At 46.2% G+C, this 26,833-nt stretch overlaps 1 protein-coding gene across 1 annotated transcript in view; it reads left to right on the top strand.

The window, feature by feature from the left end:
* ALPK3 (alpha kinase 3) overlaps positions 1-24,890 on the top strand; it is a 47,423-nt gene extending 22,533 nt beyond the window's left edge. Inside the window, exons 6-14 of the mRNA XM_060003616.2 lie at positions 13,801-15,892; positions 16,530-16,677; positions 17,053-17,180; positions 17,330-17,365; positions 19,579-19,859; positions 20,418-20,506; positions 21,311-21,534; positions 23,899-23,947; positions 24,554-24,890. Coding sequence (XP_059859599.1) covers positions 13,801-15,892; positions 16,530-16,677; positions 17,053-17,180; positions 17,330-17,365; positions 19,579-19,859; positions 20,418-20,506; positions 21,311-21,534; positions 23,899-23,947; positions 24,554-24,890 — 3,384 coding nt within the window. The remainder of the gene's footprint in view (positions 1-13,800; positions 15,893-16,529; positions 16,678-17,052; positions 17,181-17,329; positions 17,366-19,578; positions 19,860-20,417; positions 20,507-21,310; positions 21,535-23,898; positions 23,948-24,553) is intronic.
* Positions 24,891-26,833: the final 1,943 nt, after the last annotated feature.

The raw sequence follows: 26,833 nt of genomic DNA, 5'->3' as shown, positions 1-26,833 counted from the left end.
GACCAGTTTCAAGGGTGGCCAGGGGAGATGGTTTTCTTTCAGTGTGTGCTGAGGGTACTGAGGTTAGTCTGTGGGGACGGTAGTTCAGAGGTCTTTGGAGTGGGGTGAACCTCAAACCAGACTCTCTGAATCTGTTCATGACTCTCAGCCTCTCATGCCTGGTCTCAGGAGGTTTCAGCAGCTGCAGTGGTGAGTTCCTAGGAGCCCAGATGGGGCCGCTCCACATGCGGACAGCAGAGCATATGGTAGGGATGGCCCTCATGGGCCCCTAGGGAGCACATTTGGGAAGAGATCAGGCTGGCGGCCAAGTCTGTGAGTGAATCTGGCTTCTCTGCCCACAGCGGTGGGGAATACCACAGCCAGAATGGCTGCATCCTCCTGACAAGGCCCTCCTTGCCTCTTGCAGGTGGGACGAATGGGCTGGGGCACTGCAGGCACAGGAGAGGCTGTCTGTAGAGGTTCTGCTGTTCCTGCAAAGAGCTTTTGTGGCTTTTTTTTTTTTTTTAGTACTGAAAAAAATTGTGAAATGTATCATACATGTGAAAAATGCATTTAACAGCTATATGTATTTTTGAAGCTGTTGCTTTTTAGTAGCTGAATTTGATTGGTTTTTCATATTCTCATTCTACCAAATCTTTTTTAAAAAATCTTTTTTGATTATGAAAGAAATGCATGACCATAGTAAAAAATATGGGGGAAAATTCTAAAAGCTGAAAGGAAAAGGTAAAAATTCACCTATAATTCTACCATCCAAAGACATCTTGATATATCTACCAATCTTTCTGTATATGTATTTTGTTATTTAAAAATTTGATTTACATTGTTATTCTGATTCAGTTTTATATTCTCCTTTTGTTACTTCTCGTTATTTCATGAGCAGTTTTTCATGGTTCCTGAAAATTATCTGAAAAACTTCATTTTTAGTGGTTATGTAAGATGCCCCAATATGCATATTTTAACCATTTCTTCAATAGTGTTTATGCTTTTCTTCCTTATTCCAAGATTAGTTAAATATATATCTGTATTTTTATAATTTTTTTTTGAATTTCTTCATTTGACTTTTAAATTAATCTGGAATTGATTTGTGTGTATAGCATGGTATCAGTCTCTAGCTCAATTTTTGGTTAATAAGTATTCCCCCAAATTCAACCTTTTCCTATTAGTTTGTGATTCTTTCTTTATACACTAATTTTATACCCACTAAAGCCTATTTTAGTTCCCATATATACATCGATCATAATCCATTAATCTGTTTGTTGACTCTTACAACAGGATGATCTCATTTTAATTGTTGTAGCTTTCATTTCTGGCAGAGCAACCCTCTTATGCTTCTTTTAAACATGTTTCAGCTATTCTCTCTTGTTTATTCCTGTAGGAAAACTTTAGAATCATTGTTTGAATTTTTCCAAACTCCCAGATAACATTGTTTTTTATACCTTGTATCCTTATATTCACCATTTTAAAAAACTACATTTTCAAAAAGGGATGAATTATTTTTAACAAGATCAAAAGCATATTACATCCTTTCATGGAAGACTAGTCAGATTTGAATTTTGAATGGTCTTTTAGTAAAATTTGTTAGGTTTCTATTTTTAAACAGCTTGATCGAGGTATAATTTATACACCAATAATAGTCACCTATTTAAAATGTACAGACCAGTGTACACAATTCACAGTTGTACAGCCATCACCACAATCCGGTTTTAAAACATTTCCATCGGGCTTCCCTGGTGGCACAGTGGTTGAGAGTCCGCCTGCCGATGCAGGGGATGCGGGTTCGTGCCCCGGTCCAGGAAGATCCCACATGCCGCGGAGCGGCTGGGCCCGTGAACTATGGCCTATGAGCCTGCGCATCCGGAGCCTGTGCTCCGCAGTGGGAGGGGCCACAGCAGTGAGAGGCCCGCGTACCGCAAAAAAAAAAAAAAAAAAAAAAAAAAAAATTTCCATCACCCTGAAAAGATCCTTGTTCCTTTTTTGCAGTTAATCCTTGTTCCCACCCCCACGACCAGGCAACCACTAATCTGCTTTCTGTCTCTATACCATTGGTATTTTGATTGAGACTGCATTAAGTATAAGACTGCATAAGAATTAATTTGGAAATATCAATACCTTAATATTTAGCTTTCTTATCCAGGAGCATGGTATTTTTTTCTATCATTCAAGCCTTCTTTCTTTTTTTATTTTTAAATTAAAAAAAAAGTTTTGGCCCGAGCCGCGCAGCTCGCGGGATCTTAGCTCCCTGACCAGGGATTGAACCCAGGCCCTCGGCAATGAAAGCGCAGAGTCCTAACCACTGGACGTTCCCTCATTTCTTTTTAAGCTCTGTTATTTTCTCCATATGGGTCCAGCATGCCTCTTGTTAGCGTTAGATATTTTAAAGGCCTCTGCTTCTGGAATCTGCTGCTGCTTCCCTATACTGTCTTGATTTCCTGTCCTGGAAATAAGGGGCATCTCTGACAGCTCAGGTTAGGCTTTCGTCTTGGATATATGGATGAAGAGCAGGTGCTAAAACTGAGGCCTCTTGGGTTGTTAAGAATGTCCAGGGACCCTCTCCTTGAGCCCAGCCATGCTATTCAGGGAGCTCTTTCCCTGGGCAGAAGCAATCTTGCTTAAGGTACTTGGTGAATGGCCTTCAGTTTCCTCAAAGGCTGCTTTTTAGTGCCCTAACCTGAGATCTTCTCTGAGACTGGCTCAGATCTCTGGAGCTGAGGTACAGGAGCCTGGGGATATGGTGGAATGCCCCATCTGCCCAAATCCTCAGAGTGGGTGGTATAGACATGAAAGGGCTCTGCTGAACGCCTTGAGACCTCACAGTACTTTACATCCTGTATGTCCTGAGGATGATCGTCTCAATATGCGGAAACTCTCCTTGCATAATTAGGGTGCTTTGGTTTTCAGAGACTACGTGAATATAAGTATTTTCTGAGAGCTGTTGAAGGGAGGGGGGCTTGAGGAGAGACATGATCGTTGCCTTAAGAAATTATCTAATGAATCCAGGGTATTAGACTTGTACCAAACCATAAGCGCAAAGAGGCTGTGGTGAATGTTATTGCGGTAGGTTTCTAGGGACGGAGAGTGGGGTGGTCTGCAGTCACGAGAGAAGGCATCTGGGAAGAGGCCGGTTGGCAGCATGTATAGGGTTTATTACTGGAAATACCATAGTAGAAAAACATCGAATATAATTTTTTTAATATAAAAGAATGCCCAGGGCTTCCCTGGTGGTGCAGTGGTTGAGAGTCCGCCTGCCGATGCGGGGGACGCGGGTTCGTGCCCCGGTCCGGGAAGATCCCACATGCCGCGGAGCGGCTGGGCCCGTGAGCCATGGCCGCTGCGCCTGCGCGTCCGGAGCCTGTGCTCCGCAACGGGAGAGGCCACAACAGTGAGAGGCCCGCGTACCGCAAAAAAAAAAAAAAAAAAAAAGAATGCCCATAATATCCCCAGATAAAAAGAAATTAGATAGGTTAAAGAGAGGAAGGAAGACATTCTGGGAAGGACAAATAGCATGAAGCAAGGTAAGTGGTAGGTAGGAATGCACACCTGCCTGTCCTAATCTTTTTTAAATTAAAAAAAAAATTTCTTTAAAATTTTTTTTTTTTTTTTTTTTTTTTTTTACCATACCACACAGCACATGGGATCTTACTTCCCTGGCCAGGGATCACACCCATGCCCCCTGCATTGGAAGCACAGAGTCTCAACCACTGGACTGCCAAGGAAGTCCCCTGCCTATCCTCGCTCCCAGTCTTGGGAGTGAGACAGAAAGGGGAGAGAACTAACATTTTTTGAATATCAGCTTCCAGTAATGCTGGGTTAGATAATTCCAACCAACTTTCCTACTGAGGGCAACTAATAAAGCTGAGCAAAATATTAAAATGTCTGCTTGAAGACACTGGAGAGCTAACAAAGTGAAGAATCACTTGCCCAGGATCTGGGAAGAGATGGAAATCCAGAATGGTGAGCTCAGCCTTTGGCATAGCTTTTGTCCTGGGGTTGTTTGCCACTCCAGAAGGGGAGAATGAGAGACTCAGCAGTGTTGTAGACAGCCTCAAGGGACTTGGGAGACCAGAATTGGAGCCCATGGTCTCAAGGGTGGTAGCCCTGATAAACCCCCTTGTCTTTGGGTTGGGAACCCTGAAGGTTTGTACCATAGGATTAAGGGAACCAGAAGCAGATTACCCTCATGGGGGTTGAGGCTTAACTCTGAGTTACCTGGGTGACCAAGAAATATCTCAATCCTTGAAATCAGATTAAGGTGGTTCAAGATACCTTGCTCCCAAGCATCTGGAGGATGATAACATCATCTAAAGCCACAAATTATTTTTGAAAAATGTTTCAAATATAATATTCAGCACCTAAATGAAGATAACTAGGCACACAAAGAGAGGAAAACGTGAAAAGGGGGACTTGCCCAGCAGCCCAGTGGTTAGGACTCAGCACTTTCACAGCTGTGGCCCTGGGTCAATCCCTGGTTGGAGAACTAAGATCCTGCAAGCTGCGTATTATGGCAAAAAAAAAAAAAAAAAAAAAAAAAAAGAAACATGAAAAAGAGCTAGCAAAAACAGCAGACAATATATTCCAAGTTTTGGAATTATCACACATGAACTATTAAAACTAGAACTATACATTCTATATTCAAGAAGATAAAAAGGCAAGAGTGAAGATTTCGGCAGAGAACTAGAAACTATAAAAAGTGGCAAAGACTTTAAAATGAACCAACTAGAAATCCAGAACTAGAGAATACAGTAACGAATGTTAAATTAGTTATCGTGGTTATGGTAGTTCCAGTTCTGGATAAGATGGAGTAAATACCATCCACCCTGTATCTCCCACTGAATGCAACTAAAAACTTGGGCTAAATGCATGGTGCAGCTACTTGATGACTTTTTTAAAAAAATATATTTATTTTATGTATTTATTTTTGGCTGCGTTGGGTCTTTGTTTCCGTGCGGGTCTCCTTGTGGTGAGCGGGGGCTACTCTTCGTTGCAGTGTGTGGGCTTCTCATTGTGGTGGCTTCTCTTGTTGCAGAGCACGGGCTCTAGGTGCGTGGGCTTCGGTAGTTGCGGCTTGCTGGCTCCAGAGCGCAGCCTCGGTAGTTGTGGCACACGGGCTCTAGAGCACAGGTTCAGTAGTTGTGGCCCAGGGGCTTAGTTCCTCCACGGCATGTGGACTCTTCCAGGGCTTGAACCCATGTCCCCTGAATTGGCAGGCGGATTCTTAACCACTGCACCACCAGGGAAACCCTACTTGATGACTTTGATAAGCAAATAGTAGCAGACAGACTGAGGAATAAGACCAGAAATAAGTACCACTGATTCAGCAGTATTTACCCTTAAAAAAATCTAGTATTACCTGGCCTGGTCTTAATGCAATCAGAAACTCAGAAATAAGCATCAGGATGAACAGAGAGAGCTTTAGAAGCCCTTTTGAACAGGCTTGAGGAATAGGAGAGGAATCTCCTGGTAGTGACAGTAGCAGAGGCCACAGGGGTCTAAAACTTTGAGGGAGGACTGGAAAAGGGAATCCTAGGGACCCAGAAAGTAAAGGGTAGATCATACACAGGAAGAAGTTTGGGAAAGTGACTTCATAAGCTGTTTATAAATTCCTGGGCTTATTCTCACGCTGTTCATGCATGGATCTGGTTCTGAACATTGTATCAAAAAAGAACTAAGAGGCCATCATCCAAGTCCCAGACTGGCCACTGGGTGGCACACATACAGGACAGATCTGAATAGCACTGCAAAGACTTTGAAAATGGAACTGACACTGAAACTACAACCTCAGAATGTTGAATGGAACTTGCAGCCTGAACACAACCAAGTAGAGTGTCTGCTAAGACAAAAATATTAACGTTCTCCATAGGATTTATATAAGAAACCAGAATCTCATAATATTCAAAATGTGCCAGATATAGTAAGTATTATTTGGCATATGAGAAAATCAGGAAAATCTCAACTTGCATGGGAAAAGGCAGTTAAAGAATGCCAATGTCAAGATGGCAGATATGTTGGAATTATCTGACTCTAAAGCAGTGACAGAAAGTAAGGTTGAACACTCTGGAAATAAGTGGAAAGATAGAAAGTCTTGGCAAAGAAATACAAGATATAAAGAACAAATTGTTCATTTTAGAACTGAAAAATAAAATAACTGAAATAAAAAAGACTTGCTTGTTGGGCACAACAGCAGAATGAGGACAATAGGGAAAAAGTCAGTGCACTTTGAAGATAGGTCAATCAAAAGTATTCAATCTGAATAACAGAGAGAAAAAGACATGAACAGAGCTTCAAGGATCTGTGGTGCAATATCAAAATGTCTAACATTCATGTCATTGGATACCCAGAAGGAGAGAAGAGAGTATGGTGCAGAGAAAATATATGAAGAAATAATGGCTGAAAACTTCCCAAATTTGGCAAAAAAAACCCCACAAACTTACAGATCAAGAAGTTCAGCAAACCCCAAATAAGAAACACCCACAGAATTCCATGCCAGGGAACAGCATAGTCAAATTGCTGAGAACTGAAGACAACAACAGCAATAAAATCTTGAAAGTAGTCAGAGAAAAAATGACGCACTATTTATAGGGGAACAATAACTTGAATGACTGCAGATTTCTCATCAGAAACAATGGAGGTTAAAAAGGAAGTGAAATAATATTTTTTAACTGCTGAAAGAAAATGCTTTTCAATCTATAATTCTACATTCAGCAAACATATCTTTTAGTATTGAAGGTGAAATAAAGACATTCCAAGATAAAGGGAAACTAAGAGAATACAGTACTAACAGACCTGTTCTAAAAGAATTGCTAAAGTAAATTTTTCAGACAAAGAGAAATGATACAAGGAATCTTGTAAATACCTGGGTAAACATAATAGATTATTCTTCTCTTCTTGAATTCTTTTTTAAAAATTATTTATTTATTTATTTGGCTGCGTTGGGTCTTCGTTGCTGTGTGCAGGCTTTCTCTAGTTGCGGCGAGCAGGGGCTACTCTTCGTTGTGGTGTGCGGTCTTCTTGAATTCTTTAAAAAGTGTTTGAAGGTAAAAAGTACAGATTATAACGTTGTCTGCTAAAGTTTTTAATGTATGTAAATGTAACATATAAAGAGGGAGAGGGTAAAGGGACCTATGTGGTGGTAAGATTACTACATTTCACTTGCAGTGGTAAGATGTTGACTCTAAGTAGACTGTGGGAAGTTAAGTGTATGTATTGCAGGCCCTAGAACAATAATTAAAATACAAAGAAATATAGTAAACATCACAATATGTAAATTAAAGTGGAATACTAAAAATTTTCAAATAATCTACAAGAAAACTGGAAAGGGGAAACAGGAAGAAATAACAGAGGGAACAAATAGAAAACAAATAATAAAATAATTGATGTAAATTCAAACGTATAAATAATTATATTAAATATAAGTAGTCTAAACACATGAAGTAAAAGACAGAGATTGTGAGACTGGATCAAAAAAAAAAATTCCCAACTCTATACTTTTTAAAAGAAATTGACTTCAATTCCAATGATATAGGTAGGTTAAAAGTAAAATTATAGAAAATATATACAATGCAAACACTAAGCAACTGAAAACTGGACTGGCCATATTAATATCAGACAAACCAGACTTCAGAGCAAAGAAAATTACCAGGGAAAAATAGTGAAGTACATAATGATAAAAGAATCAATTCAAGAAAATGAAAATGAGTTTGCCCCTAACAACAGAGCTTCAAAATACATGAAGAAAAACTGGCAGAACTGAAAGGAGAAATAAACAAATCAACAATTATAGTTGGAGACTTTAACACGCCTCTCAATAACTCAATAATTGAACTAGTAAACAGAAAATCAGTAAGAATAGAAAAGAACTGAATAGCTTTATCAACTAACTGGATCTAATAGACACATAGCATACTCCACATAACAACAACAGAATACTCATTCATTTCAAGTGCATATAAAACATTCACTAGAATAGATCATATCCTGGGTCATAAACAAACCTTAACAAATATAAAATATTTGAAATAATACAAAGTATGTTCTCTGACAAAAATGAAATTAAACTAGAAATCAGTGACAGAGGATAATAGGAAAGTCTCCAAACACTTTTAAATTAAATATCGCACTTTTATGCGTCAGAGAGGAAGATCTTAAGGTCAATTGGGAAATATTTTGAACTGAATGAAAGTGAAAGTACAACATATCAAAATTTTAGATGCTGTTAAATCAGTGTCTTGAGGAAAATTTATAGCATTAAATATTTATATTAGAAAAGAAGGTCTGAAATCAATACTCTAAGCTCTCATATTGATAAACTAGAAAAGGAAGAACAAAACTAACCCAAAGCAAGCAGAAGGAAGGGGAAAATAAGAAAAGAGTAAAAAATGAAATTGAAAACAGAAAAACTATGGAAAAAAATTAAACCAAAATCTTGTTATTTGAAAAGATCAATAATATTGATAAACCTCTAGCAAGACTCACAAAGAAAAAAAAAAAAAAGAGAAGACACAAATTACCTGTATTCAGAACGAAAGAGGAGCTTGATTGTGGTGATCATTTCACAGTATATAGATATATCAAAACACAAGTTGTACACTTTAAATGTATACTGTTTTGTCAATTATACCTCAATAAAGCTCTTTAAAAAAAAAGAATGAAAGGAGATATCACTAGTGAACCTGCAAGCATTAAAAGGATAATAAAGGACTATTATGGGAAAAAATGCACTCACAAATTCAACAACTTAGATGAAATAGAACAATTCTTAAAAAAAAAAAACTACCAAAACTCATGTAAAAATGAAACAAGATAATTTGAATAACACTATGACTGTTAAGGAAATTGAGTTTGTAATTTTAAATCTCCTCCCCAAAATCTTTAGGGCCACATGGTTTCACTGGAAAATTGTACCAAATATTTAAAGATGATGAAGCCTCAGTATGAGCCCTGGGTCTGGGTTTCATCAAGGAAGTAGATTCCAGGTCCTTGACAATGCCCTGCTCCATCCCTGTTAAGCCCCTGGCTTTGTATCCTGCTTCTCCAAACCAGCACTCTCTCCTCTTAGAGGATTACAAGCCATAGTACTTGCCATTCAGTGGCTCATTCCTGTGAACCTCCTATGTGCCTCGGTCTGTGAAGGATGCAAAGGTGATTCAGACTGGTTCCTTAATCTCAAAAATTTTACAGAGAAGACAGAAAGACAGGATGGAAAATTAAAACTGCTAATGTTCTTTGTAATGAAAAAGCCCACAGAGAACCAGATAGGTTCACCCCAGCTCACACAGTTTTTTATTTTTAAGAAATACATGACATTCCTCCTCACTTCTCCATACAGTTCCAGATGCAGACACACACACCCACCCCACATAGTGTTTAGATAGGTCAGTCTTTATAGTTATTGCACACCAAGTCTAACCCTGGGCCTGTGCTGGGCCCTCTTTGAAAGGGAAGAGTTCACAGATTAGCAGGTGACACGTGCATAACTGCCACAGAGAATGAGGGTATAATAATAGAATTAGGTACATTTGCCATGGGTACATAGGATAAGAAGCCACGTACGTTTTGGGGGGTGGAGAAGGGAACTCAGAAGTCTTCTAAAACGAGAAGAAACTTGAGTGAGGTCTTCAGGGAAAAGAAGGAGGAGTTCTTCAGGTGAGCAATGAGAAGGCTGAGAATGTCCAGCAGAGAAAAACAAAGTGGTTATAAAATAGCACAGTAATCAGCATGGTACGTTAGTGTTGTTGGATGGAGGGACCCAAGAGATGAGGCTGGAGAGACAGACCTGGGTTCTCTGCTGAAGGACAGCCCTCACTGATCACACAAGGGCCTATTTACTTATGCATTTTCATTCTTAATTGGATTTTGTTAAATATGTGTCATAGGCACATGGTATAAAATCCAAAAAGTATAAAAAGTATTTAGAGAATATTAAATCTTCACCCTTTCCCTACCGCCACCACCCCATCCCTCTTCCTGAAATAAGTTGCCATAACTGGTATCTTGGGCATCCTTCCAGAGCTGTCTTCTGTGCATTTACAAATATGTGTCTCTGTATTTTCCACATAAAGGTGGCATATGATACTTTCTGTCCTATACCTTGCTTTTTTATTTGGGTATTTATTTTATTTATTTGGGGTGTGGATATACCATAATTCATTGGATCGATCCTGTATTGATGTAATTTAGATATTTTCTAGCCTTTTGCTATTATAAACTATGAGGCAACGAGTATCCTTGTATATATGTCAATTTGCACATGAAAGTATATCTTTAGGGTAAATTCCTAGGAGTGGAACTGTTGGGTCAAAGAGTATAAGTATTTTTAGTTTTACTAGATAATGCCAAATTACTATCCATAGAGGCTGTGCTGATGCCTCTATGATGCCTCTATAACAGCATCCCTCTAGATGCTGATGCTGATGGGGTTTCCCCATACCCTGCCGGGCAGGGAGTATTCTTAAACTTTTTGCTCTTTTAGGCTAGGGCTTTTAGGCTTTAACCTGTAAGTGATGATAAGCTGCTGAGAGGCTTTTAAGGAGGGGAGTGTCACAATCAGATTTATTTTTTATTTTTGTATTATTATTTTTAATTTATTTATTTTTGGCTGTGTTGGGTCTTTGTTGCTGCACGCAGACTTTCTCTAGTTGCAGCGAGCGGGCATTACTCTTTGTTGCGGTGCATGGGCTTCTCATTGCGGTGGCTTCTCTTGTGGAGCTGGGGCTCTAGGCACGCAGGCTTCAGTAGTTGTGGCACGCAGGCTCAGTAGTTGTGGTGCACGGGCTTAGTTGCTCCGTGGCATGTGGGATCTTCCCGGACCAGGGCTCGAACCCATGTCCCCCGCATTGGCAGGCAGATTCTTAACCACTGTGCCACCAGGGAAGTGCCCAGATTTATATTTTAGAAAGATCACTTGGGCTGCATATTTGGCAGAGGCAAAGACTAGAGTCACGGATACCAATTAGGAGGCTTTACTATAGTCCAGGCAAGATAGAATTGTTGGCAGCTTAGATTAGGGTGTTGGCAGTGGAGACAGAGAGAAGGGAATGGATATTGAGATACTGAAGAGGCAGGTTCAGTAGGACTCAGGGACTGATCAGTCTGCGGGTGAGGGGGAGTGAAGACAGCTTTAATCAAAAGTTCTGTTCACATGAGCCTTGTGTGTAAAGTCAGCATTTTCTTTGTAAATGTATAGATCTCATGTCCATATTAATACTTTCTAATCCTGGGACTTCCTTGGTGGTACAGTGGTTAAGATTCTGCGCTCCCAATGCAGGGGGCCCAGGTTCAATCCCTGGTCAGGGAACTAGATCCCGCATGCCGCAACGAAGATCCCGCATGCTGCAACTAAGACCCAGTGCAGCCAAATAAATAAATAAATATTAAAAATATATTTCTTAGTCCTAGAATATCAGAAGTTAAAAAAAGGTTCTAATATATGCTGTTTGTTGGCTCCAAGGTTTTTTTTTTTTTAATTATTTTTAAAATTTTATTTTTGGCTGCATTGGGTTTTTGTTGCTGTGCGCGGGCTTTTCTGTAATTGCGGTGAGCACGGGCTTCTCATTGTGGTGACCTCTCTTGTTGCAGAGCAGGGGCTCTAGGCACACGGGCTTCAGTAGTTGTGGCACACGGGCTCAGTAGTTGTGGCTCGCAGGTTCTAGAGTGCAGGCTCAGTAGTTGTGGTGCATGGGCTTAGTTGCTCCGTGGCATGTGGGATCTTCCTGGACCAGGGCTTGAACCCATGTCCCGTGCATTGGCAGGTGGATTCTTAACCACTGCACCACCAGGGAAGCCCAGCTCCAAGGTGTTTTTGTACGTGTCTTACTGGTTCTCAGAGAAGTTGGAGGAGCGTTTTTACTAACATTCTTCGGTCAGTCAGACTTACATTTGATGGCTCCTGTTATTCACCAGACTCTTCTATTTCTTTCGTATTCATACCATTCATTCAGAATTCCATACGCAGTAAAGTAACTTTAAATTTTATATTTAATTTAAATATAATTTAATTAACTACATATTAAGGTCTCATACGTTCCGTTTGCTTTGGTTTTGTGTGTGGTTCTTCTGATACTTAGAAATATTTGTACGTAGTACTTTATAATTTAAATTTTATGTAATATCATCCATAATTTTATCTGTTTAGTCAGTGTGTTTTACTTTTTTATGATGAGCAGTGATCGTGCTTCCACTTCCTCCCTACCTTTTTTCCCTTTCATTTTCTATCTCCTATTTTCCCAAAGTTTTATTTCTAAGTGACTATCTTTGTATAATTGAATATGCTGTATTTCTGTTACCTGGGTTTTCAGCTTTGAGTCATGCCTTTGATTCCTGGCTTGTATAACTGATACAATTAAGGCATTTAACTCCACTTGTCATCTTCTTCCCCCTTCCCCTTCTGTGCTAGTTGTATCGTTTCTGCATTGTCAGGGCATAAACACTGACATTCTGATCTGCCACTCTAAACTTTTTTGGTTTTAGTCTTGGTTCTATGGTTAAATATATGTTCAGCGTTCACCATCAATTCTTCTGCTGTGGTTTCCCCAGTCATCTTTTGGTTGACCAAAGTTTGTTCTCCAGTAGTTTCCTCCAGGGCCACGGAGCACTATTCCTTAAGTTCTCGTATGTTCAAAATCTATTTTCTTAGCAATTTTCCTGTATTTTTGCTCATGTTTTTTGAGAACTGCCTGCGGTAGGCTGCTCCACTGTTCTTTTCCTGACTGTTGGACGTCTCCCTTGTATGTCTTCTGCTTGATTTCCACCCAGTCCTCCATGATCCTACAGCTCTTGCAACCTCCCAGAGTTTCATCTATCTGCTTTTGGCAATCCTTCCCATTTTTTTTTTTTTTTTGAGACTGTAGGTTTTATTAGCCTCCATTTCCACGAACAATGGAATTTGCTTTGATTTTTCTTGTTTACTTAGTTGGTTTTGATTATATCCAACATGAAAAGAGGCAGTTTACTGTTTTATGCCAGGATGTTTAGATAGAAGGTCCTTTAATTATATTTATATGTGTGACCATATAGTGTAACAATGAAGAACATGAGATTTGAAGCTAGACACACCTGGCTTCTAAACTAAACTCTACCGCTTACTCTCTGATAATGGACAAACCATATTCCTTCTTTGACCATCAGTGTTCTTATCTCTAAAATAGAGATGATTCTTGCAAACTATTTGGTATTGTTGTGAGGAGCGAGGTAATACATACGTGATAAGTAGGGGCCTAGCATGGTGTTTTGCAAATAGCGGGTGTTCAGAAGGGTAACGTTATAATGTTTCACGGATCTCCTGGCACAGGTGTCATTTGTAATGACTTTAACCCTCTCTGGACGGCATTTTGTAATTGCCGCTCACTCAGCATTAATGATGATGCTGTCCCTGATGCTATCAAGGAGACCCCCTGGCACTCTCCCACTTCACCCATAATTCTATCCAGGACAGTTAGTGCTGCAAGAGAGGGACAGATTGACTGCTCGGAGGCCCTGGGGAGAGGACACTCTCCTCCGAAGGGCAGCGTTGAGGGGTGGGGTAGCACGTGATCAGGGGCTGTCAGGAGAGGCAAAATTTCTTCGGGGAGAGGTGGGGAGGGCCAGAGCTAGACCTGGATTCTGGATATTCCCTGGTGTAGACTCTGGGATCAGGGATTGGGTGGGTGGGCTTGGGACTCTGTCACCCCCAGCAGGCCTGAGAAACCAGGTGGCAGGATTCTCATCATGGCAGTTCTGGATGAGGTCAGAGGAGGCTGGGATGTTGGATTGGAAAGAGATCCTAAGGCACGTGTAGTTAAGTTCTTGCTTCTGTCCATGTGTTCTCAGGTCCAGGAGTCCCAGGCAACCATGGCTTCTACCACATTGGCCAGCAGCAGCTCTGATATGGTCTCTGCTGGTTGCAGCACCTCCAGAAGTCAGGACATCATTGAGCCCATGGACACAGAAACCCAGGAGGACAGGAGAGCATCTGCTGATCAGAACACTGGAGGCAAGAAGAATACAGAGATGGATAGGAAGATGCAGGTGGATGGGAGGACGCAGGGAGATGGAACACAAACCACCCAGAGGACACAGGCAGATAGGAAGACACAGGTGGATGTTGTGACACAAGAAAGTGAGAGGTCAGAGTCAGGCAGGAATTCCCAGGAGGACGTGATGGCACAAGGAAAGGTGGGGACCCAGGCAGATAAGAGGACACAGGCAGACAGAAGGGTGCAGGAAGACAAGGGGACATGGTCAGAGGGGAGCATTCCCACAGCTGTGAAATGTTGGTCAGAGAAGGCGTCCATGACCGGTATCAGCCCACAGTCCAGGGCCCCCAAACGCCCACCTTCAGAGGATCCTAGCTCCCCTCAGATTATTGAATGCTTTGAACAGACCCCAGAAGAGTTCTCCGTCCCAGACAAACCTGAGTTTATGCTCAGATCTGACGAGGCAGCAGGAATGGCCTCCGGGAGCCGTGAGGAAACTGTGCCAGGTCCCCTGGCGGGGGGCCTCACACGCGGGGCACAGCTGCCTCCTGAGGGCAGTTTGGAGCAGGTGGGAGGAGAGAGATATCGAGGGCCGGAGCAGTCGGGTCCAGTTAAGGACAAGGCCGACGAGGGCCTGTCCCAGGGCCCCAAGCAGGAACAGCCGGGAGAAGTGCTGCCTGTGGATCGGGGTGGCTGTCCTTCAGCGGGCCTGAGCCCCCAGGTGCCCACTCTGCCCTCTCTTCCTGGGGCTGGCCTGACGGATAACTCACAGCAGCGGCTGCCCAGCACCCCGGCTTCTCAGCACATGAGCACAGCTGCCTTCCTACCCTCTGGGGACAAGGCCTCGCTGAGTTCTGCCCCCGCACTGCACCTGGGGCTGGGCGCCCCCAGCCAGAGTCACCCGCCAGGAACCAGGGCAGCAGACGCTGAGGGGGCCTGCGCCAAGGTGCCCGGTATGGAAGGGAGGACTTCAGGCCCCCAGACCTGTGACCCTGGCCTCATAGACTCCCTGAAGAGCTACTTGCTCCTGCTGCTGAAGCTATCCGGCTCAGAGACGAGTGGCAGGGGCCCAGGGGCCCAGGAGGAAGCTGCCACTGGGGATCAGGCACCCTCACCCTCTCTGGCCCCCACCGTGGAAGTGGCCGGTCTGAGTCCCCGGACGTCACGGCGCATCCTGGAGCGTGTGGAGAACAACCGTCTGGTGCAGAGCGCGCAGACTCTGCTGCTGAGCCCCTGTACCTCCCGCCGCCTCACTGGCCTCCTGGACCGCGAGGTGCAGGTTGGCTGTCAGGCCCTGGCTGCTGCCCGGTGCCCTGGCCCCAGCCCCCTCTCTGTCCCTGCCATCGTGGTAGGTGAGGAGGAAGGCCCCGGGGTGGCCTCAGGAGGATCCAGTGAAGGTGAGGGAGAGGTTTCCCTTGAGGGGCCTGGCCTCCTGCCGACCTCCCAGGAGAGCGGCATGGGTGGGCCGCTGGGGGGTGTGGGTGGACAGGCAGCCCCTGGGCAGGGACTGCTGTCAGCAGAGAGCAGAGCCCAGGAACGCTTCCGAGAGGAGGAGATCCCAGGGGAAGCTCTGACAGATCTCCCCGCAGCTACACCCGAGGAACTGGCTCTGGGGGCCCGGAGGAAGAGGTTTCTCCCTAAGGTCAGAGCAGCAGGAGATGAGGAGCCAACCAAGCCCGAAGAAAGGGAGAGCCCCTCGGGTTCCCCCCGGGGGCCCCGGAAGGGCCTTGCACCGGGGCCCCTTGGGAGTCCAGGGCGGCAGAAACGCTCCCCTACTCAGGGCAGAAAGGCAGACCTGCTGGAGGTGCCGCGGGCAGAGGAGGAGCCGGCAGCAGGGGCCCTGGGCTCCAGCCCCAGAGCCAGCAACCTGGAAGCAGAGCTGGCCCTGGAGGAAGGCAAGCAGGGCACTCCGGCCAAGCCAAGGAGAGCCAAAGACCTGCTAAAAGGTGAGCAACAGGTACGGCTTCCCAGGAGCAGGGCCCTGCTGGGGTAACCCTGCCTGCTAGAGGTTTAGCGTACCTCTGTAAAGGGTATTCTTACGTAATAATCCTGCAGGCTTTGGAATCGGAAAGGCCGCTTGGAGTTGGAAATAGTACCAACTTTGTAACATTGTGAGGGTTACATGGGATAGAATAAATCAAGTACTCAGCACAGGGCCTGGCTTCAATAGTATCCTAGCTCTATCATCATCATCACCACCGTAATCGCCTTTTTGCAGACTTGTCCCGCGAGTACAGAGTGGTACGGACAGGATTCAAACGCAGGGTCTTAGGTTTAGGAGCCTAGGCTGCAAACTGAAGTTCCTCTCTTGACTGCTGTCTGCGGCCTCAGCTGTGAGGCTCTCCCTGGCCTGGAGTGGAGGTGTCATACTGTGTTCTTTCTAGCTAAGAGGTGTGCTTTGAAGTCAGGGCAAAAGCCTCAGAGATACAGGTGGGACTCAAGTGGGGGCTGTGTGGAGGCTTGAATCCTGTTTTCTCTCAGCCTGTGCCACCACGGACACCCAGGGAAGCAGGGGTAGGGCCAGAGAGGGCACACGATGGAGGGGAAGTGGCTTGTTCCTCTCAACTGTGCCCCTGCTTCCAGCCCCACAGGTGATCCGGAAGATTCGGGTGGAGCAGTTTCCTGATGCCTCGGGCAGCCTGAAGCTCTGGTGCCAGTTTTTCAACATTCTTAGTGACTCAGTCTTGACATGGGCCAAGGATCAGCGCCCAGTGGGCGAGGTGGGCAGGAGGTAAGCCAGCTGGGTACCACCTCCACCTGTCCTGGCTCCCTAATAAATTGTAGCAACACTACTGGGGGGGAGATTGTCCCAGCACTTTGGATCTACCTCCTCATTTAATCCTCACAAGAACCCTATGAGGGAGATTCTAGTATTCCCATAGTGAAGGGGAGAACATTGAGGCTCAGAGGTATTAAGTCACTTGCCCAAAGTCACACAGCTAGTGCAGTCCTGACCTGTGTGATGCAGGCCCAGCTCTTCCCAGAGCTCTCGGAGACAGGGCTCACAGCATTCTCTGAGAGCGGGATCTGCGAAGCCTCAGGACCACAGGGTGGCCCTGGGCTGTGCCATGGTGATGGCCTCACGGAGAGGGTCTCCTCTCTGCAGTGCAGGGGATGAGGGGCCAGCGGCCCTGGCCATCGTGCAGGCGTCCCCCGTAGACTGTGGCGTGTATCGATGCACCATCCGCAATGAGCACGGCTCGGCCTCCACTGACTTCTGCCTCAGCCCCGAGGGTGAGTGTGAGCTCTGCCCCCCCTCCCCGGGGTCTCTGCCTGGCCCCCACTGGGGGTGGGGCGGGGAACAGTCGTCTTTGCAGAGGTGGAGCTGTCTCTGGGCAGACCTGCCTGAGGATAGCGGCTTTCTCTTCTCTTTCTCCACACAGTGCTGTCAGGATTCATCTCCAGAGAAGAAAGTCAAGGTAGGTGCCCCTCAGGGGGAGGAATGGGTGGGCCTGTGTCCCTACCCTGCTATCTAGAGGGGCTTCTTTAAAGACTTGGAATCTGTTCTAAATGCCATGTTTATCTCCACATACAGCCACCCTTTGCCTCCTAGTTTAGGATATGGTTTGTGGAGGAGGATGGGGGAGGACAGCTGTTTCAGAAGATGAGGGGGGAGGAGGTGGCTAAGGGGACGTCCTACAAGGAGTTCATTCAGCCTGTGCCCTTTGCCCATGTCAGAGCCCTTGATCAAGAGCAGGACTGTCCACTTGTCACCCTGCCAGCTCCCTCCCCGGAGTTTCTCACGGTGGTCTGTGGACTCCTGCATTAGAGTCACACAGGGAGCTTGCTGAAAATGCAGTTACTTGAGCCCTACCGCAGATACTCTTAATCACAATCTCTGGGGTAGGGCCTGACACAATTGCGTGTCAGTAGATGCCCTGGTGACTGTGATACACCCCAAAGTTTGATAAGCATTTTAAAGGCTCAAACATTAGGGGAAGAGATGTATTGCTCCTGCAAAAGACACACTGAGGATTAGGACCGTGAAGGCGGCTGGTGATGGAAAGGTTTCTAGAGCTTCATTTGCCAACTAATACCTTAATTCTTTCCTTCATTCACTTATTTACTCATTCATTCAACTAGTGCCTTTTGTTCAGTTATCAAATCAGATTTAATCAAATATAACCTCACCTAAAAACTAAAAAAGCCTAAAAACTTAGTAGTAATACTTAATTATCATCAAATATCCAATCAGATTTTCCCAACTTTCTCATAAGTGTTGGTTTATTTCAATTAGGAACCACTCAGTGCTTTTGGCTAACATAATCTCTTAAATCTATCAAATGTATAATAGTTCCTCCTCCCTCATTTGTTTTCCCTCCTTGCCATTTATTTGTTGAAGAATTTCTTACATTTTGGATTTTTATTGATTATATCACCATTTAACATGTCGCTTCATTGATGTGCTTCCTCTAAACTGGTAATTAGCTTGAGATGCTTGCTCCAATTCAGGTGCAAATTTTGGGGGTGTGTGTGTGAACATTTCACAGGTGTGCTGTGTATTTCCTTTGCATCCTATCTGGAGGCATGTGATGTCTGACTGTTTTAGTAATGTTAAGAATGATCACTGGGTTCATTCAGGTGTTTTCTGCCTGATCTATCCCTTTTAAACTTTAAAAAACTGTATCTGATATAACCCCTGTCATCATCTAGGGATTTTAGCAGTCACTGATTATCACCTAAGTCCTTTATTTCATTAAGGTTTGCAACATGGAGTATTTTAATTCTGTCATTTCTTCTTTATTCATTGGCTGAAATTGTTTGGAAAAGAAGAAATGGTTTTTGGTAATCCTGATACATATAGGTCCAACAGAAAATGAAGGAAAAAATACTTTCTTTTCCTCCTTGCTCTTATTAGATTTCAGAATAATGAGTTGGTGCCCTAACATCCTCCAAAGGTCACGAATGAGGGGTTTTTTTTCCAGAGGGAAGGGTTTTTTTTACTTATAATTATGAAAGTATGACTTTTTAACACATTTGAACGTTCAATACTTTGCAATTATTTTGCTCTTGTTGTTGGTAAGATTGTCTCATTTTTTGCCAGTAGAAGCCTCTTCAGGTTGGCTCTTGTGTCCTTTTGACAAGTTGCCAATTGTTTATGATACCTTACTTGCTTTCTGGTCCAGAGATGTTTCAGGTCAGTCTAGGACACTTCCTGCCCTAGACCCGGAATCACCCATTTCTTTAGGGAGTTCTGGTTCCTTTTAGTGGAAAATGGTATTTAGTGATCCCAATTTGAGTACTAGGAGTGCTCACTGCTACTGGATTTGTCTCACAAACTTTTTGTTTCAGTCAAACATGTTGGTTGTCACGGAGTCATTTATTCATTTGATCAAAACACTGAATTCTAAAACAAAGGAATTCTGATATTCTGTATTGATTGCTGCTTCCTCAGAAAACCCCTGCCTTCCACAGACACTGGCTGAGCCCTTACTCTGCACACGTGAGCACTGTTGAATGACGGCGGTTTTACCAGATACAGTGTCTGCCCTCAGGAGGTCATAGTTCATAGGGCGCCCCCCACAAGTGCACACCCAAAGAGAAGTCATGGACAGAGTGGTGGGGTGCTACGGGTCCCACAGCAGTCGAGGGGGAGCTTCTAGTTTTCCACATTTCTCCTGTTCCCCTTCAGTTGGAGAAGAGATTGAGATGACCCCCATGGTGTTTGCTAAGGGTCTGGCTGACACTGGCTGCTGGGGGGACAAGCTCTTTGGGCGCCTGGTGAGTGAGGAGCTACAAGGTGGTGGACACGGGTGTGGCCTTCGGAAGGCCTCCCAGGCCAAGGTCATCTACGGGCTGGAACCCATCTTCGAGTCAGGCCTCACGTGCATCATCAAGGTGTCCAGCCTGCTTGTGTTTGGGCCCAGCAGTGAGACTTCTCTCCTGGGCAGAAACTATGACGTCACCATCCAGGTACTGTCCCATCCCCCTGCCCCATCCTTCCACTCTCTCATCCCTCCCCTTCCCAGCCTGGGTCCTACTGGGAAGCCCAGTATGGAGGAGGAAGCCACCTTAGTCTCAACTTTACCTCAACGAGAGCCTGAGATGTAGTCCAGGCTACATCTTTGGGGCCATAGTTTTCAAACTGTATTTTTCAGCAGAAAACTTTCTTCACTGCCCTCAAAGATATCTTTCGCAGAAGCCTTATTTGGGAGTTAAAAGGGGAGTGACTGTGGGCGGAGTCGGTACCTTGCTCTCCTGCAGTGGGGCCCCTGGGGCATTGCCATCTATCACTAGGGCTCCAGGAAGCACACTTTGGAAACCACTTTGAAAACAAGTCCAGAGCCTCTTGTTTTACAAATGAGAAAAATGAGGTGCAGAGTAGGGAGGAGGGTAGGAATGAACCCCACCTCCCCCAGGGCTGGAATCCTCCCTGCAGCCTCTAGCAGATGGCCTTCCCACTAAGAGCCAGGCAGATAGAGAACCGGGATGCTTCCTTGCTGATCAGAGTTGCTTCTCTTCGATCCACAGGGGTGCAAGATCCAGAACATGAGTCGAGAGTACTGCAAAATCTTTGCGGCTGAAGCCCGGGCTGCACCTGGCTTTGGGGACGTGCCTGAGTAAGTGCACAGGGAGGGGGCCGTGCAGTGTGCAGACCGGTTGACTTGAGCTTCTGCAGAGAACCATGATTTCACAGCCTCCTGGGGGCCTCCTGAGTCATAGTCACGTGTAAATGGGCCCCCAGCTAACCCCATGCTCAGCTCAGTGGTTCCACAAAATCTAGAAATAAAGACCTCAAGATTCACTGCCCACTTTAGAAAAGCTTCTGCTCTGGTCTTCAGTCTCCTCCCACCCACCCTAATTCCCCACTCCTTTGCCCAGTTTTTGCTGATCGCAGGGTTTGGACACAGCAGGTTCTGGGCCTCTCTGAAGGTGATGGGGTGGGCTAAAGCTTCCAGGCAAACTGGTCAGGATTCTAATGTGGTAGGTGGGCAGGGTCCGTGTGGATTTTTGTAGGAGTCAGCTACACATGGAAACTGTTTTCATTTTGAGACTTGGAACTTCAACTCTTGAGTATTAGGGTCTAGCTGGCATTGAGCACAGTCTGGTTGGATCCTCTCAGAGGTATTCCTTTCTGTTTGGCACTTACAGGTCTTAGTCCCTCACTCAAGCACAGAGGCCTCCTGGGGCTATAGCAGGGTTCAGTTCTAATCCCACTGACCTCAGAGAATGGAGGAGGCCACCATTTCCTTTCCTGAACTCAGGGTGGAACCCCCCCTTCCTTGCTGTCCTCCAGGCTCAGAGCTGAGAGTTCTGTTCTTGGAAGGGCCTTCCTTTTGGATCCAAGAGTGTAGAATTGAGGTGGAGGGAGGAGCTCTCTGGGGCCATACTTCCTGCTCACTGCAGGGTGACACTATGTTTAGGATCATCCCACTGTATCTGATCTACCGGCCTGCAAACAATATCCCATATGCTACCCTGGAGGAGGACCTGGGCAAGCCCATGGAGTCTTACTGTTCCCGGGAATGGGGCTTTGCTGCGGCTCCAGCAGCATCTAGCAGCTCTGAGGCCGTGCAGAAATGCCAGACCTTCCAGCACTGGCTGTATCTGTGGACAAATGGCAGCTTCCTTGTCACAGATTTGGCAGGTATGAGGGTGTGGGGTGTGCATGTACATGTGCAGGAGAGCATGCGGAGGGGCAGGGTCACAGTTCTCGTTTACTAGTGTGCAGCGCACTTTTGCACATATTCTCCTTTGCTTTCACAGTAACCTTGTAAAGTGCGCTGGACAGGAACCACTTTGTATGCAGCGCTAATACGTATCAGGGCCTCATGGTGCCTAGTCTATAACTGCAGCTGTATCTAAAGGAGTACACTCCAGGCTTCACTTAAAATTAAAAAGGAATTTACTTCAAAGACCGTTCCATGGGATCTAATTCAAACCCGCAACCGCGTTTTCAAAATCTCCCTTTCCTTCTTCCCTGCAGCTCTGCTGTGAACTTTCTTACTCTCTAACTTCCTAACCTCTCTCTTCCATCCCTGCACACATAGCTTTGCAATCTCCTCCTTCCCTGCTCCCCCCTCTGTCTTTGGTAGCTTTTTATTATGTAAACAAACTTAGTCTCTCTTGCTTCTTTTTAGTTTATTTCTATTTCTCCCATTACTCAGATTCTCCCCAACAAAGGAAGGCCAGCAAGCATGAATTCTCCTTCCTTCTTTGACCACTCCTCTCCAGGCCTACTCTCTGTAACCAGACAGGGCAGGGGAGAGGAAAAGATAAAATCCTCTCTACAGTGAGAGGACTGGAATGCTGCGAATATCACACACTATTACATTTTATCCCTGATGTAAATAAGTGACAAAACCAAGGGCCAGAGATAGAAAACTGGCTTAAATGTGCTTTGCATTGGGGTTAAAGAATAAATATTAATACAATAAATATTGTATATACAACTCTATATATTGAAGGGAGGGGGGCTAGTAACACATTAAACCATTATCATTCACTCTATTTGTTAACTCATAAATTTTTCTTTCCTTCCTTCTTTCCTTCCTTCCTTCCTTCCTTCCTTCCTTCCTTCCTTCCAACATTACTAAATATTGGGAAGATAAAAAGGTGAATTAGGAATAGCCATTGTCCTCAAGAAGCTATGATAAGTATACCAATTTCTACAATGAGATGATAACATAATATAGTAGAAAGACTTGAGAGTCAAAGAAATTCAAGCCTAGGTCTCATCATTTTCTAGCTGGGTGTCTGTTTTACAGAGAAGAAAACAAGCTCAGACAGGTTAGGTCATTTAACCTCTCCGAGCTTCTGTTTCCTTTCCCTCTCTAGGAATAACCATATCTTCCCTGCCTATCTCTCAGACTTGTTAAGAATATTAAATGAGACTGTATTTATGAAAGCCCTCTGCAAACCAAAATTCTGTGCAAGTGTAAGGGATCATCATTATTATAATGCAAGATGGAATGTGATAAATGCTGAAAGAGAAATAACAAAGAAGTTAATATTTATTGCATAACTACTGTGTTTCAGACACTAAGTTATAGTCGTACACATACTGTGATCTTCTCAATTCCCCTGCAAGATGGGCAGCATTATCCCTACTTTTACTGTTGAGGATTAGAGATAGTAAGTGACTGGCCAAGCACACACAGCTCCAAAGTGACAGAGCTGAAATGCAAATGCAGGTGTGCCTGGTTCTCAAGCCCACGTTTGCGCCACTCTATCATCCACGGGTACTCAGGCCTGTTAGTGAGAGGTAGGTTCCTGGAGGAAGGCAACCGGACAGCGTACAAACAGGGAAGGAGAGTCACAGACCTGACGCATGAATGCTAAGATGCTGGGGTGGCCTGGACGGGGTGGGAAATGCCTCCTTTGTCACCACCTGCCTGGATCTGCTCTTCAAGGCTAGGAGCCCATCTGGGCTTCTTGGAGTGCGTGCTTGCTGCACTTTATGAGTAGGTGGAAGCCAGTCTTATCCAGTGTTAACGTTTCTGCTGGCCCAGCCCCGAAATACCTTCACATTTCCACCTTTCTCCCTCTTGCCCAGATGGGCTAATCTGTTATGAGGAAGGAGAAGGTTTTAGCTCAAAGCCAGAGGCCAGCTCAGTTTGTGACCTAATCTCATCCAGTAGAGGCAGGATTGCACAGCTGGAAGACTTTTGGATCTAGGAGTAAGAAAGACTGAACTTTGATTCACGGTGGTCATTGCACACAGACAGCGTTCAGTTATTAAATGAATGAATAAATGTGACTTTGCTGCAGTCACTTAACTTTGAGCCTATCTCCTCACCTGTGAAAATGGGAATATTATTACTACTAATAATACAGAGATACCCACACCACTCATGAGACAGGCCAGGGTGATGATGCCCAATGAGAAGGTACCTGAAGATGTGCCCTGCAATCTGGCAAGTTCCCATCTAAAGTGATATCCATCTTGGAGACATGGGGGCCCTAGAACCAGCCCAGGATGCCCTCAACTCCCCACTCTCTCTCTTTTCAGGGGTTAACTGGAAAATGACTGATGTGCAGATTGCTACCAAACTGCGAGGGTGAGTGCTCCTTGGGGACAGAATGCCCTCTGAGAGTCTGCTCAGGGTGGAAAATGTCAAAGTTCTTCTGGTTCTCCATTCCTGAGGTGCTAGACCTGTGACCAGAGAGTCCCACTTGCACCCATGGCCATGTAGTAATGTCTCAGGGGCCACTGATCCCCACCTGCTGTGCCCCTGACCCCAGACCTGGACCAGTAGCTCTTGACGCCCATGCACAGGACCACCTACATCCTGGGCTCTCAGTGTACCTGCTCCCCTTCCTTCTCACTTGTGAAAGCTCATCAGGGTGCAGATAAGCAGGGCCCCGTGAGTAGAGTGGTGAGCTGGAGTCTGCTCTTATTTATGTTAATAAGGCAGATGGTCCTCACACCGAGTGACGTCCCACCCGATGAATTCCATGGGCCAGGGTGTAATGAGACCTCAGTTTAGAGTTGAGGTTTCAGATGCTGCCGTCTGAGGTGGCCCCAGGTGGACTCCCCAGCACCCCGAGGTAAGGTAGGATGGACCTTGGGCACCACACCCTGGTTGTGGCCACCCCACAGTCTGCCCCCCAAGGACTCTCTCTCTGGGTGGGGCTCCTACTCAGCTCTCACTGTTTGGCTGCAGATACCAAGGCCTCAAGGAGAGCTGTTTCCCTGCCCTGCTGGACCAGTTTGCCTCTTCCCACCAGTGCAACACCTTCTGTGAGATGCTGGGGCTAAAACCTCTCAAGGGCCCTGAGGCTGCCCACCCCCAAGCCAAGGCCAAAGGCTCCAAGAGTCCATCTGCCGGCAGGAGGGGCCCCCAGCTGAGTCCTCAGCCCCAGAGGAAAGGCCCTCCCAGTCCCCAGAAGAGTGCCCCAAGCTCCAAGGCCACCCCTCAGGCCTCAGAGGCAGTCGCCACCCAGTTACTCGGACAGCCTCCCGTCCGAGATGGAGGCTCCAAGTCCCAGGGCATGCGGTAGCCCCCACAGGAGGCTGGGGGCCTCCACCCAGCAGTAGACCGACAAGGAAGCAGCTCGAACCGATGGAGACGTTCCCAGTACGGGACTGACCGGAGCAGGTGCAGAGGGGGCACCCCTCGGGGCCTCTGCCCGCAGCCTCTCCTCATCAGATGCTTGGTGCCTGACACCCAGCCCGGTGGCCTCTCCTGGTGCCATCGTCCCCGCGGCTCCCAGGCCCTACCTCCCGGGGCCTGCAGCCTAGCCCTCCTTGAAGTTTACACTGGCCACTGCTGGAGGCTCCCTGAGTCCTCTGCATGAGTTCTGCAACCAACCCCTCGCCCCAGGCCCTGCCGTGAATGTTGCACTCTGGGGGCACGCAGGCCAGCACCTACCCTTTTCCCTTCACTTGGCCCTGATCCCTCCCTATCCTCAGGGCTCCAGACTTCCTCTGCGGTGTCTGGCCTGGTGACTCTCAGGGTGTCTTTTCCTTCCAGTCATTTTGCCTCATTCATCCCAGCTTATCTTGCAACTAACCTGTCCCTGAGCCCGAATGGTGCTCAGGGCCCTTCCAGAGACTGTCATATCCTTGTGCAGTGGTCTTTGGTGATGTGTGTTCATGCTCTTCCTTCCCCCATCACTCAGGCACTCAATCACCTGCCTACCATGCTCCCTTGCACCCCATCCCCCATCCCTGGCTTTGAGCCCAATTGCAGCCTGCTGCCTGCCTTTCACTGAGTTCTGTTTGTTCCTCTACCCGAGGGCTTCCCTAGCCTGACCCCCACCCTACCCACCATACCTAGGTGAAGAGCAGACCCTCTGGCCTTTCAGCCCACCCCAGGACACTCCTCCCCTACTTCTCCCAGGCCCTCTGCCCGTGAGGTGAGAGCTGGCATGAGGGTTGCATCAGCAGCTGTGGCCAGACGGAAGGTGTTGACTTTGTGGGACCTTGTGCTTCATACTGAAATGAGGTGGGGTCACAGTGAATTTCACATCCCCTCTTGACCAGGGATAGAGGGCTGGGACTCTTCTCCAGAGGGCGTGCACCTGGGAGCTGTAGGAAGAATGCAGTCCACCCATGTGCAGGGTGGAGGAGTGTCTCTGTGCCTGGGAATTAGGACCCCCTGCCCCTAACCATTAGCTCTTGATCCTGGGACTCCAGCTCTGGGCCTCAATATAGGCTCCCAAGGATTTGCTGTGCTCGGCCCAGCACCCTGGGCCCTTCCTGAGAACCCTTCCTTGAGGCCTGGGATGGGGTGGGTCTCGAGCTAGCCTGCTCCCCTTGGAATGCAATAAAGGCAGCAACTGTGTATCTTGCTCGCCCTTATCTGGTGTGGTTGTAGGTATATGGGGTCAGGGTCCCGTCTCCCCAGGCGGTTCTCTGAAGGCGTCCTGCAGTCCCTGGACCCACTGGAAAAGTGAATCCATGTTTTGGATCCTAGATTGGCATTCAGCCTCAGCCTTCTGTGGCCGCAGCTAGACAGTCTGTGCTGCTTGTACTAATGGAATGATGGCTTGTGCCCCTTACGAGGGCGCTTAGGCCTTTGGAATTGCTCATTCATTTGGAAGAGGAATGCGGAGGAAGGAACCCAGGAAGGAAGAGCAGAGCTGGGGCTCTGGGGAAACGCCCAGTGTCTTTGGCTGCCTCCACTGGGGCAAGACCAGCCTGGGGGAAGACGAGCTCCTGCCTCTCAGCTGCTCACTGACTGTTTCCTGCCTCCCAAGCTGCAGAGGCTTCTCATTCCCAGCCCTACCCCATCACCCAGGCCTTTCCTTGCCTGACCTTTACCCCCCTCCGTTTGACATTTCTGACTTCTCTACCTCCTCTTGTGCTCAGGTGACTCTGCCCACTTTTTCCTCTTGCTCCCAACTCTCCCAGCCTGCATATCCAGATTGCCGTGGTGAACTGAGAGCTGGAATATTGTTGATTTGTTTATTCATTCATCCATTCATTCGGCAGACATACT

Source organism: Delphinus delphis, chromosome 2 (genome assembly GCF_949987515.2).
Source record: "Delphinus delphis chromosome 2, mDelDel1.2, whole genome shotgun sequence".
NCBI lineage: Eukaryota > Metazoa > Chordata > Mammalia > Artiodactyla > Delphinidae > Delphinus > Delphinus delphis.
Note: the sequence above shows the minus strand (reverse complement) of the source record. Positions and strands in the feature narration are given on the sequence as shown.